Below are 14,498 nucleotides of genomic sequence, written 5' to 3' on the forward strand. Positions count from 1 at the left end.
CACAGTAAATGACATAGACCATTTTGTAAAAACATCATGTGCCGCTTCCAACGGCAAGCGGGAAAAGGGATTTAAAATGTATATCGGCAGCTAAATCGACAACTATGAGGGTAAGTAGCTAACGTTATCATACTGCATTGTATTCAAGAAACTGACATGACTGAACTTGTTAACGTTAGCTATTTTCTTTCACAATACTCTACTATATTAAAACAGACAAACTAGCACAGTGTAAGAATGAGTGTAATCCAGTTTAGAAATGTATGTTCATCTTTTTCCGTAACAGTGTCAATGAAAAACAAGGTGACAGGAGAGGTCAGCGTGAGGACAGTCTGTCATACTGTAGAACCATGAGGAATAATGAAAAGCCACATGAATTGAAAGTAGGGTGACTAGGGTCAATGTTAGGGAAATGGTTAGGCCTGCTAATAAATTGCCCAGCTGATAAATAACATTATCTAAATGTACATGGTAGGGCTTCACGATTATGACAAAAATCAGAATTGTTGATTATTCTCTTGAAATTGTAATTGCGATAATAAATTACGATTAGCACAATTTACATTGCTTTTCTAATGCATTAAGCCTCAAATATATACAGTGTTGGGGAGTAACTAGTTACATGTAACGGCGTTACGTAATTTAATTACAAAATTATTGTAACTGTAATTAGTTACAGTTACTACGAAATAATGAGTAATTCAATTACAGTTACTTATGAAATTTTTAACGATTACAAAGGGGATTACATTTGAATATTTACACACATCCACATACAGATTTAACTGATTTCTTTCCCAAATTGCACCGACTATTCTGAGACATACCGCCCTAATAATTTCCGGAATGCGGAAATACAGTTTATTTATTTATTTATTTATGAACATTTATTAGAGGATAAACCCCATGAGATGAATCATCTCGTTTTCATGGGGGTCCTCAGAATAGAACAGAACAGCAAAGCAGCAGAGTAGAGTAGATGCAATCAAAAAAAATTATACAATAATAATAATAATCTTAACACAGTCTCTCATTCTCACCCAACATACAAACACACATACATATACACACACACACGCTCTCACTTTACCTACCCAGTGTACATATATACACACATATCGATGCAACTGTAAGTCTGAGATGCTAGAAACATAGACAAGTATTCTGAAGATGTGTTAACAAAGCAGTTCGGAACAAAGGAAAAGACGTAAGCGAGCGAATAGATGCAGGAAGGCTGTTCCAGTCACGTGGGGCTCTGACACAGAAAGCATATTTCCCAATTTCTCTCTTAACTCTAGGGACAGTAAAGAAGATCTGTTCGTTGTGACGAAGGCTATACTGTGAACTAAAAGGCACAAGATATTGTGATAAATAATATGGATATTGAAAGTAAATACTTTTAAAAATAAGCTGAAGCCAATGATATTGTCTTCTGGCTGAGGGTGCAAGCCAGGACAGCTGTTCATACATCACACAATGATGAGTCCTATAGGGGCAGCGAAGGACGAATCGGCACAGGCTGTTATATACCACATCAAGAGAATGTAGACGAGTGGCAGTAGTGTTAGCATATATAGTATCAGCATAGTCCAGAATAGGTAGCAGCAACTGAGAGACTATTCTTTTCCTAACCTGAAAGTTAAAGCAGTCTATCGATTGATATAATGCTTTAAGACGAAAGCTAAGCTTGTTATTAAGCGCATGTATATGAGCCTTGAATGAGAGATCAGTTTCTAGCCAAACACCAAGATATTTAAATTTTTCGGTTGGCTCTAGAGGAGAAGAATCCAGAAAATGCAAATTAAGATTATTTCTATCATTCTTCTGGAAAAGCATAGAGTAAGATTTTGATTTATTCAGCAGAAGTTTATTAAATGACAGCCACTGCTGTACAGAATCAAAATCATGTTGTAAAGAATAATTAATGTCAGAAATGTTTGGTTTAGAGCAGTAAATAATTGTATCATCTGCATAAAGATGAATATCACATCCTGAACAGCACAGTGGCAAGTCATTAATAAAAATTGAAAATAACAAAGGCCCAAGCGAAGAACCCTAGGGTATGCCTTTATCTACCCCTATATAATTCGACTGACTGCCCCTGAAGGACACACACTGGCGACGGTGATGAAAATATGAGTTAAACCATAACAGAGATGAACGGGAAAGGCCAATTGAATATAATTTATCCAGGAGCAGATAATGATCTACTAAGTCAAATGCTTTTGTGAGATCTAAAAAGATGGCACCAGTACACATATTATTATCAAAACTAGAAAAAATATCATTCGTAAATTTCAAGAGAGCAGAGGTAGTTGAGAAGTGTTTCCTGAAACCTGACTGGCATTGAGATAGTAAGTTGTTATGAGAGAGATAATTAGATAATTGATCGAAGATAATTTTCTCATAAATTTTCACAATACTATTAATTATTGAGATCGGTCTGTAATTGTTCATATTTTGAATGTCACCTCCTTTATGCAATGGAATGACTTTGGTACACTTCCATGCCAAAGGCACTTCATGGGTTAGAAATGACAAATTAAAGAGCGTAGCCAATGGAGAGGATAAGACATATGAAGAAAATTTTATAAACTTACCCTCAATGCCATCAGGGCCAGGTCCACTACTAGAGGATAGCGTGCTAATGGCCAGCTGGACATCAGCTGAACTAGCTTGTCGAAATGTGAAAGATCTATGGAAAGGCTGAGAATTTACAGTCGGCTCAGGAAGAAAGGTAGTCATGTTGCTCATTGTACTATTAGACTTACCAAGTAGTGTTTTCATTTTTTTCCAAAATTGTTTAGGATTACTGAAGTCATTTGACAAGCTATTTCTGTAGTAATTGGCTTTCGCATTTCTTGTTTGGGTGGTGCACATATTTCGTAGCCGTTTATATTCCTCCCAATCACCAGGAAGTTTAGTATATTTATGTTTGGTTCGTAGAATCCAGTCATAAAAACGAAATGCCTAACGCGGACGGAATATGCCACATTTTGGATGACTAAATCAAAAGTAGGTCAGTACACTTAAATCAAAACATGACATCGACTAGTGTCTGTGAATATTAAGCCCCAAAAATGCAATATATGACTTGCACATTCTGCGTGTTGGAAATCAGGCGTGGACTGGACACCGGGAGAACCGGGACAATTCCCGGTGACCTGGCAGCCGATTTTGCCCCACTATTTAATATCATTATTGTATAATTGCCTGCCGAGTGTACTAAAGCGATCATTTGCGAATCCGATTTGATAATTAAATCTCTAATAAATCATGAATTGTTAGTCATGACTCGCGCGCTCTCCGCGCCTCCGCCAAACGGATTGGATCAGACTCAGAGTAATCAATTCGAGAGAGAGAGAGAGAGAGAGAGACAGAGAGAGAGAGAGAGAGTGGACTTTGGAAGCGCACAGCTGGAGCAGAGAGGCAGAACTACTGTTCAGGGTTTCAGGTCAGTTTCATCTGTAAAGATGCTTTATTGTCTTTGTTTTTTTATTTATTTAATCAAGCAGCAGCACGTTGCTCATCAGTCATCACTCAAAATACTATATAAAGGACATCATTATTATCTGTTGTAATGTTGCAGTAGTAATTTAGCTGAAAAAAAAAAATCCGATTTTTTCATAGGTTTAGGGGGAGCTACGACAACAACACAACCCTTACGAAAATTAACATTTTGATATTTAACTTTAAATCCAGAGAAAATGGTTACTATTGTGTAACTGTGGTAACCAAAAATGTAAAATTATTTTACAAATGTATTTATTTAAAAATAAATACAAATCCATTTGTATTAAAAAAATTACAAATATTATTATAAAAAAATTATTATAAAAAAAACAAGGTTATTTTACTTTTATATAGGCTAATAAAAGCATGGTTAATTTTTGTAAGGGAAAAACATGACTCGTGTACAGTATTAGGATTTTTCTATAAAGATATTGTAGTATTGTAGAGTATTGTATTGTAAAGTATAGTTTTGTTCAATCTTGAGTATTAAAGTCATGAGAGAGATGGATAACAGGGCAAAATAAAGAGACTGAAGAGAAAAATGGAAGTGAAGGTGCAGTTCAGAAGAACACTTTTAATTATTTTGCATGTCCCCAAATTAAAGATTTAAACCTTTTTTTAGGTCCATACAAAAAATAGTTTTGTCCATGAATTTGTTTGTATGAGTTTGTATGAGTTTGTATGAGTGAACTTCCAGTCTGAATTTTTTTCCCAGTCCGCCCCTCCTGTAAATTAATGGCAAAGACATGGTTTCATTTACTACACATAGGCCTGCTGAAGCTCGCAGTGTTTTCAACCTCTGCCGCCTCAATATAGGAGTACACGAGCACATAAACATAATTTCTAGAACTGCTCTGTGTCACTTCATGTGCATTTTACTTATTTTGAGAAAACTATCATCATATACTAAGAGACAGCAGTTTAAAAAAAAACACCAATGTTTCAGGAATTTATTACACAGAATACGTCACATGCTTATTAGATAACTGTATTTAAGTTGATGTATATGCTTTTATTTATAACCCCTGTTTCACACCGCAAGCGTGAGTGGTGCGCGAGCAGCGCGTCCGCGCAACTACATCGTCACTGCAGCAGCAGACTCTCGCGAGTATTCACACTGGAAGCGTATAAGTGCAGCATCACAGCAGCGGCTGCAAAGCGTGTTCGGCAGACAGTATAACCATTTCAAACAATGGGTATAATTCTTTCAACATTTGTTTTTATAACAATACACCATACTTTCACCCAAAACGATTAATTAAAAAGTTTACATGGGTAAATACATATTTTTTATACTTAATTTTCTTTTCTGGCATAATTGTTAAAACACTAGACATTGGCATTGTTGTTAAAACTCTTGACATGCTTATTCTGTGCATTTTGAACACGTTTTGTGTTAAATCATATTTATTTTGTCCATCAAAAGTGTGCTTTCCCTTTAATTGAGTGTGAGCAGCACAGCAAAAATAGACCGGACGCCGAAACCCCCGCTGCAGTGCTGTTCATGCGGCGCTCATGCTTGACGCTCACGCGATGCTCCTGCTCCCGCTGTGAATGCACTCATTAGGTGTTTCTCAATGTCAAGGAAGGATCCTCGGAAGCCAGTATTTCGAGGATGCTACGTCATCGACATCCGTCGAAGGACTGTTCCAATGTCGAGGATCCTCGGAATTTCAACCAAGGACGGAGTCCTTCGTTCAAAGAATATCCCATACACAGGAAAGGATGCATATGTGTATCCTTCGCGCTCTTCGCGCTCTCAAATCACCCACAATCCTATGCGCACAGCTTTGCTATCTTGTTCAAATATTCAAAAATGTTGAACGTTAGCGGAGTCGGAGCATTAACGGTTTTTATTTACGTTACCAAACATTTTTTATAACTGTAGTAAATATAAGTAAAGTTTAACGTTTAAATGCCAGTACAAATTTCTACCATATTGATATTTGTAAATTATACAAATACAAATGGTTAACTGAACCGGACCTGTCATTTAACAATTGGTTGCGTCATTGGCATTTCTTTTATAAATAACTAGTTGAGTTGTCCAAAGTAGTTTAACGATACCATTATCATTATTCAAACGGACCTTTTCACTGACGTAATGACGCAATTACGTGCACTTGCTAGCCTGTTCCATTTACGTGTTCTCCAAATGCTAAAGAGGAGTCTCGCCTAGCCTCTGAAGGAAGTGACTTGGAAGGACCAGTCCTGCCAAGGAAGTATCCTTGACTTTGAGAAATGCCTCCTGATTAAAATGGACGGCGAAAAAAATATGCGCTGCTCGTGCACCGCTCACGCTTGCGGTGTGAAACAGGGGTTATTCTTTAATTTTCACAAATTTAGAAAAGTAATCAAATAGTACTCAAAAGTAATTAGTTACATTACTTTATTAAAGTAATTGAAAAAGTTACACTACTATTACATTTTAAACAGGGTAACTTGTAATCTGTGACCTATTACATTTCCAAAGTAACCTTCCCAACACTGAATATATATATATGGTTTATTCAAACACACACACACACACACACACACACACACATATATATATATATATATATATATATATATATATATATATGTATGTATGTATGTGTGTGTGTGTGAGCTGTAGAAAGAAAAACCCCTATCTTGTCATCTTAAGCACACAGAATAATGTAAGTGAAAAAGTTTTTCTCTCTACAGCTCACACACACACACACACACACACACACACACACACACACACATATATATATATATATATATATATAGATAGATATTTTTTTTAGGCTAATGCAATAATTGTGTAATTGTGCCTTTAAACGATTTCATAATTTTGTCATCTGTAATTGCGATTGCAAATTTGATTACTTGTTCAGCCCTAGTACATGGCTCAGTCTACTTTTTATGGATGTGAATGTATAGGTCTATGTGGCTCTCATCTACAATACAACCATATGCTTTTATTAGTTATTTTTTTCTCTTGTTAACAGTTTAGCTCTTAAGGGGTATTTCTCATCTAAGCTTCTATTTCTTCCTAGATGGTGTTAAAAGTCTCGAAACCTGTAATTTTGGTGAGCACCCTCTGCTCCTGTGTGGCGGGGTGTGCCTTATGCAACCATTTGGTTACACTACTGTAGCAAACAGCACATTTTTCACAATTAGGCATCCCTGCTGTACCCCCAGTGCACAGTTGCACAGAAACGGAGCAGACCTGGCATAAGCCAAGGACCTTGGTAAGTCATCTGTCTGTCATGTGAATTGTACCTATGCACATGTAACTATTGTGATCCCATGTCAAAATGTCTCATTGCTGTCAGGGTGTTAGGACAGGTCCGGTGGGAGACATGGAGGTCCACAAACCCCAAAATTCTACCGCTGTTTGTGTGAGGTGAAACTATATTACCTTTAGTTTAAGCTATGTGTTGATGTGGTTAATATGTATGCAGTTAATATGCTGCAGTTTTTTATTTTTATTTTTTTTATACATCTTTTCACTTCAACATTTTCAGAAGTTCTCTCTACAAAGCAATTCAATTCAATTCAAGTTTATTTGTATAGCGCTTTTTACAATACAAATCGTTACAAAGCAACTTTACAGAAAATTATGTTTCTACAATATTTAGTAGTAGCTAGTAGTTTGTGCACGTTTGACAGGATTTTATAAAAATAAAAATAATAATAATAATACAAGATGTAGTCAGCTAGATGATGAACTATCAATATTATTAATTAATAGTAATTATATGATGTAGTCACACATGTAGCAATAATTGTTAGTTCTGTTTGTTGATTCAAGGTTAGGATCATCTGGGGTCCTCTGAGGGTCAGCATCATCTCTTCTCAGGTGTTCTGGATCCAGACTGGAGCTTGTGTAAATCCTAGTTACCACGGGATGTAAATCCCGTGGTAAAACATAGAAACAAAATAGAGACATCATTAGCATAGCTGCTGATCCAACAAAGTAAAATTAGTTTAACCCAAGCTAAAGAATAAAAATGCAGATGCAACTACACTCACAATTTAAGAGATACATTATTCGAATGCTTGGCGAAAGAGATGCGTTTTTAATCTAGATTTAAACAGAGAGAGTGTGTCTGAACCCCGAACATTATCAGGAAGGCTATTCCAGAGTTTGGGAGCCAAATGTGAAAAAGCTCTACCTCCTTTAGTGGACTTTGCTGTCCTAGGAACTACCAAAAGTCCAGCGTTTTGTGACCTTAGGGAGCATGATGGGTTGTCGCGTGGTAGAAGGCTAGTTAGGTACGCAGGAGCTAAACCATTTAGGGCCTTATAGGTAAGTAATGATAATTTGTAACTGATACGGAACTTAATAGGTAGCCAGTGGAGAGACTGCAAAATTGGGGTAATATGATCATATTTTCTTGACCTGGTAAGGACTCTAGCTGCTGCATTTTGGACTACCTGTAGCTTGTTTATTGGCGAAGCAGGACAACCACCTAGAAGTGCATTACAATAGTCCAGTCTAGAGGTCATGAATGCATGAACTAGCTTTTCTGCATCAGAAACAGATAACATGTTTCGTAGCTTGGCAATGTTTCTAAAAGCACTGGACGGGGAAATGCTAGATCTTGCCACATTGAGAGTGGAAGAAATATATAGGGACTTTCCACCTTTGCTTGCACCTCTGGTGACCACTATGGGCATGTCAGCGGAAGTCCCATTAGTTCAGTCAGCTTTTGGGGCTGTCCAGGCCGGGAGTGTGCTGTCATTTCAGAAAAAAACACCAGAAATGCGGGAAATCATCAACATCCCAGAAGCCCCTGCCCAACCTTCCCTTCCCATCCAAGGCTATAGGCTTGAGCCAACCACATGTGCCAATGTGTTATCAGAGGAGGAACATGTATATATGAAATCACTACAGGTGTCATTCCACATGGCCCACAGGATTGAAGCTGCAACACGGGAGCAGAGCTCATGCCAGGAATGGCATCGACTGAGAAAGATGCGAGTTACATCTACACGCTTTCACGAGGCATGCCATGTTCGCTGTCATACATCAGCTGAAAATCTGGCACACAGAATTCTGAGGGGGACTGTCATGACGAAGGACTTGAGGAGAGGAATCGATATGGAGCCAGTTGCCATGACAGAGTACTGCAGTTTAAAAAATGTCAACTATTCACCCTGCGGGTTCATTATACACCCTTATGCTCCATGGCTGGGATGCTCGCCCGATGGAGTCGTGTTTGATCCTTCTGAAAACCCACCATTCGGACTGCTGGAAATTAAATGCCCCAACATCAAGAGTTACGTTGACTGTCCCTACCTGAAAATGTCTGATGGCTCTTTGCAGTTTAGGAGGCAGCACAAGTACTATTGGCAAGTACAAGGTCAGATCCTCCTGACAGGTTTGGAGTGGTGCGATTTTGTGGTATGTGCGCAGGAGGACATGCTTGTTGAGCGCATACACAAAAATGTAGATGTAATGCGTTAGAAACCGAGGAGATCTTTTTTTTTTACCACTACCTACTGAAGTGTTTGTGTGTTTAAGTCATTTCAGATTTAATGACTGTCTAAGTGTGAGTGTGGCCACATACCACTGGTGGTCCATTCAATTACACTGAAATTATTATACAGTATTATATTTATGGTTTATTGTATCTTATGCAAACAATATTTACATATATACACTCGTACATATATATATATATATATATATATACACACACACATACACTACATCTATACAAGATATACAATATAATACATATACCTATCTATATTTATAATATTACATATACACGTATATATACATATCTTTATTGTTTTTTGTGTTATTATAATAAACTATGTAAAAGGAAAGTGTCTGAGTTTTGTCTGTTGATCAAGAGGTATTAATACAGAACAGAGTGTGAAATCCATAGTATTTACAAAAGTATATGTACAATATTTATACAAACCCAAGCACATCATCAAGGATGAGAGTTTTTAGACTCAGTGGCTCCATGCCTTGACAAGTGGTCCACATTGGTAGTTCACAAGCAAACATGCCACTGTGAACAGTTGGTTTATGCTACCAGTAATGGACAAGGGGATGATGTGTCAAACAACTTATGCTCTTTAACGCGACGGATAAGACGTTCAACGTGTACCCTGAGCCTAGCCACAGACTGAGTGTGTGTCACTTCATCAGCTGACATTTGTTTTCCATTGGTCAGGAAAACAGGCCGGTTGAATTTTACATGGCACTAGGCTATCAATTAAGAAGCCCTTATCCACCATGATGGCCATGTCAGGGGTAAGAAGGTTAATGATCCCTGACTGTTTGAACAGCTCCCGGTCACTAATAGACCCTACAGTGCAGAAACAAATGTTATTTCACCATGAGGTGCCATTCCTACTAAAGCTTTAAAGGTGCAGTGAGACTTGTAATTTAAAAAGACCTCACTTTGTAGTAGCAAAGAGGAAGGTGTTTGGCAGCGGATCTCTGTACAATCCAGGATAACCTGTGTGTCTCGAAATTGATGGAATTCTTCTGGCAGATGGGCTCGTACTTTCTCTTTTGGCATCCAAATGCACACTGACCCCAGGACAAAGTATAGGAAGTTGGCCCAGGTTGTTATGATGCGGTTTACAGTGGTCTGATGTACTTGAAACCGATGACCAAGGTCCATTTGCTTGAGGCCTAAAGCAAGATGCATCAAGAACAGGAAGAACTCGTCTATTGCAGGAAGTGCCCGAGTGTTTCCAGGCTCCTTGAAGACTTTGGAGTTGGTGACACGAATCATCCTGTGAGTTGCCGGTTCAATCAGTTCCCAGAAGGCCATCAGGTGGTTGTATGTTGCAAATCTGTCAAGAAAAAAAAAACGTGCATTGGTTCTCACATGGCATAAAATACTTATACATAGCTTTGTAGTAAGTTTAAAGTTTAGGAAATAGGAATGCTGAACTACAAGTAACTGATACAACAATCTTGCAATATTGAGTCATGACAATTATGGAATTTGCTATGTATAATTAAACTAACTCTGGTTGCTGTTGAAGACAACAGCTGGTGTTCATACTTATAATTATGGTAAATGGTAAATGGACTGCATTTATATAGCGCTTTCAACAGACCACATGGCCATCCAAAGCGCTTTACAATTTGCCTCACATTCACCCATACACCAACTGCGGTGTCAGCCATTCAAGGCTCCATCCAGCTCGTCGGGAGCAGTTGGGGTTAGGTGTCTTGCTCAAGGACACCTCGACACTTGGTCAGGTGGAGCTGGGGATTGAACCACCAACCTTCCGGTTTGTAGCCTAGGCTACGTGTAGCTATCGTATACAACTCCAATCATATGTTTTCAGGACAGTGGCAATGCTATTACAAATGCTTACCACAGGCAATACAATCTTACCTTGTATAAAAACGAATGTCCTCATTGGACCCAGCAAATCTATTGAGACCAAAGCGGTGTATCATCTTTGTTTGCTCCAACTGCTTCCGTACATCTTCTATCTCCCTTTTTAACTCCTCGTTTTCATGTAGAACCATGTCCACAGCTGCAGCTTCGGGAACAGAACAATAATCATGCCCAGTCCTCTCCACATCAAAGTCTATATCTTCCTGTTCTGCGTCCAAATTAGGATCTGGGGTCAGCGGTCTCTCTTGATGTTCCCAAACACTCAACCTCGGCGGCTGCTCCTGGTAGTGGTTCCACTCAAACAGTGTAGGAAAAACACATTTTTTCATACGTTTTAGATGAGCCCCTTCCATAAAGTCATCAGGTCTGAAATGAACGCTACACACCTTTGTGTTTTTGTTGACTTGGAAGTCATCTCTCCTGATTTGAACCAGCCACTTTTTTCTGAGATCCTCTTCCACTGAAAATTAATGGAAACTCACAGTCGAGTTGTATCTTGCCAACACAACGCACAATGGCACACAACAATGTTCCGATCTAGGTCGCATTAGCTTTTGGTATCGGAAAACCTTTTCTCCATGGTTTAGATGCCAAAAACGATATATTCTAACAACCAGAAATGTTTGTCGCTTTTAAGTTTAGCGCCATACCCAACAATCTTGCGAGGGTTAGCATCAGATGTAAATATGGAACCGGAAACTGTTAGCCCAGTAAAGAGTGTAGTCGGAAACACGTCACATGCCCCCGCTGCATAGAGCCTATAAAAATATTCATAGTGGTAACACTTGATTATTTTATGAAGTACATTATAAAATGCACACACACACACACACACACACACACACAAACACACACACGAGAGCTGTTCAGATGCTTCAGACGCAGCTTCAGAACAGATGGAGAGACAGTAACTCCAAACACTGATAATCAGCATGACAGGCAGATGTGTGTTTATCACTGGAACTTCATTAGGTGAAAATATCATTTTGACAAAGGTTTGTTCATAAAAGACCCTGGAAAAACTGTTGCACTCTCTCTTGACATGCTATTAATAGTTAATGTTATCACTGTTTGAGGAAACTACAAAAACTAGAGATGCACTGATCATGATTTTTCATGGCTGATTCTGACTGCCAGCAAATGGGCTGATTCTGATAATGCTTAATTAATTTATTTAAGCAAGAGACAAGAAAGAATGAAAGAGTACAGGAACAAGCTGCTTATTTGCTCTATTACAGGCTGAACTGGCCTTTAAAAAGCAACCATTTGAAATGAGAAGCAACCATTGCATTTTAATTTTCATTTAAAAAAATAAAAAAATTATGAGATTGTACAATTACATCATTTAAAGCAAACAGAGAGGTCTGACTTTAATGCAAATAACTATCTGACAGCAGGTGGCACTCATAGTACAGCTGCAACATATTGTTTCCTTGGTTACCACTGTAAACAAAGTAACGCTTTAATGGAGGTAAGATGAAAAGAAAATGTTATCCAAACTTTTCTGAAGACACTCGATCCCTTCAGAGATAGTTATATAATCCTCCACCCCAAATTCAATGTTTAAAATATTCTTCCAATATTTCGAGCATTGCCAACAGTGAGCTTGCTGTGCCTGTAAAGGAATACAGTTTCACTTGAGTACAACTGTTTATGTTGTTGTTATTCTTTTTTTTTATTTCACAGTCTAGACTGTTGTTTGAAATCTCTGTTTCATATGACAGATTTCCACTGATTGAAATACAGCTAAATACAGCTTTATGCTCTGCATATTTCCTGTCATTCATGTTGATGACAGTAGAATTGTGTGGAAAAATTATAAATTTAATGAGATTGTCATGAAAAGCTATATCCATTCTATTATTATTTTTTATAAATATCAGAGTGTGTGCATTAAGAGTCATTTATTATGAGTCATTTCAAGTCAAAGTTTACATTTAAGAAAAGTGTTTTAGAAATTTGTAAGAGATTTAAGGAAATTAAATAATGATAACAATATTTAAAAACAATAATGATAATTATACTCTTACTGTAGTATTTTGCAGTTGAATGAACACAGATAAAACACTGCCAAAGCAAAACTGTTAGTTTAATGAATTTATGTAAGTGAATACAAGTGATACCATTTCATATTTTCTCATATGTCCTCTAGATATCAGCACTTATTAATACAGTTAAATCAGTGTCTAAACAGCCTATAGTGATCATGATTACGTACACATAATTTTATGATAAATAACAATTTCTTTCACAATAGTATTGCAGTATTTTAAACAGTGTCTTTTTACGTAATACTGCTGTCAGTTTCTGCTTCATTGCAGGAAAATCATTACAGTAATCACTGGAGTATTTTGCATCAATTACTTAAGCAGATGCATGTTATCCAAAGCAACTTACAAATGAGGGGGAAAAAACAATCATGATATATATATATATATATACAACCCGAATTCCGGAAAAGTTGGGACGTTTTTTTAATTTTAATAAAATGAAAACTAAAGGAATTTCAAATCACATGAGCCAATATTTTATTCACAATAGAACATAGATAACGTAGCAAATGTTTAAACTGAGAAATTTTACACTTTTATCCACTTAATTAGCTCATTTAAAATTTAATGCCTGCTACAGGTCTCAAAAAAGTTGGCACGGGGGCAACAAATGGCTAAAAAAGCAAGCAGTTTTGAAAAGATTCAGCTGGGAGAACATCTAGTGATTAATTAAGTTAATTGATATCAGGTCTGTAACATGATTAGCTATAAAAGCTTTGTCTTAGAGAAGCAGAGTCTCTCAGAAGTAAAGATGGGCAGAGGCTCTCCAATCTGTGAAAGACTGCGTAAAAAAATTGTGGAAAACTTTAAAAACAATGTTCCTCAACGTCAAATTGCAAAGGCTTTGCAAATCTCATCATCTACAGTGCATAACATCATCAAAAGATTCAGAGAAACTGGAGAAATCTCTGTGCGTAAGGGACAAGCCCGGAGACCTTTATTGGATGCCCGTGGTCTTCGGGCTCTCAGACGACACTGCATCACTCATCGGCATGATTGTGTCAATGACATTACTAAATGGGCCCAGGAATACTTTCAGAAACCACTGTCGGTAAACTCAATCCGCCGTGCCATCAGCAGATGCCAACTAAAGCTCTATTATGCAAAAAGGAAGCCATATGTGAACATGGTCCAGAAGCGCCGTCGTGTCCTGTGGGCCAAGGCTCATTTAAAATGGACTATTTCAAAGTGGAATAGTGTTTTATGGTCAGACGAGTCCAAATTTGACATTCTTGTTGGAAATCACGGACGCCGTGTCCTCCGGGCTAAAGAGGAGGGAGACCTTCCAGCATGTTATCAGCGTTCAGTTCAAAAGCCAGCATCTCTGATGGTATGGGGGTGCATAAGTGCATACGGTATGGGCAGCTTGCATGTTTTGGAAGGCTCTGTGAATGCTGAAAGGTATATAAAGGTTTTAGAGCAACATATGCTTCCCTCCAAACAACGTCTATTTCAGGGAAGGCCTTGTTTATTTCAGCAGGACAATGCAAAACCACATACTGCAGCTATAACAACAGCATGGCTTCGTCGTAGACGAGTCCGGGTGCTAACCTGGCCTGCCTGCAGTCCAGATCTT

General features: G+C 37.9%; 1 protein-coding gene across 1 annotated transcript; it reads right to left on the reverse strand.

Annotated features, from left to right (window-relative positions):
- Positions 1 to 9,815: 9,815 nt before the first annotated feature.
- On the reverse strand, positions 9,816 to 11,200 carry LOC132124424 (uncharacterized). Its single transcript, XM_059535415.1, has 2 exons — positions 10,866 to 11,200; positions 9,816 to 10,311 (listed from the first exon to the last, which is right to left on the reverse strand). Exons 1-2 carry the CDS (start codon positions 11,198 to 11,200, stop codon positions 9,816 to 9,818), a joined length of 831 nt encoding a protein of 276 aa, XP_059391398.1.
- Between the last annotated feature and the right edge of the window lie 3,298 nt (positions 11,201 to 14,498).

This window comes from Carassius carassius, chromosome 42, assembly GCF_963082965.1.
Source record: "Carassius carassius chromosome 42, fCarCar2.1, whole genome shotgun sequence".
Lineage (NCBI taxonomy): Eukaryota > Metazoa > Chordata > Actinopteri > Cypriniformes > Cyprinidae > Carassius > Carassius carassius.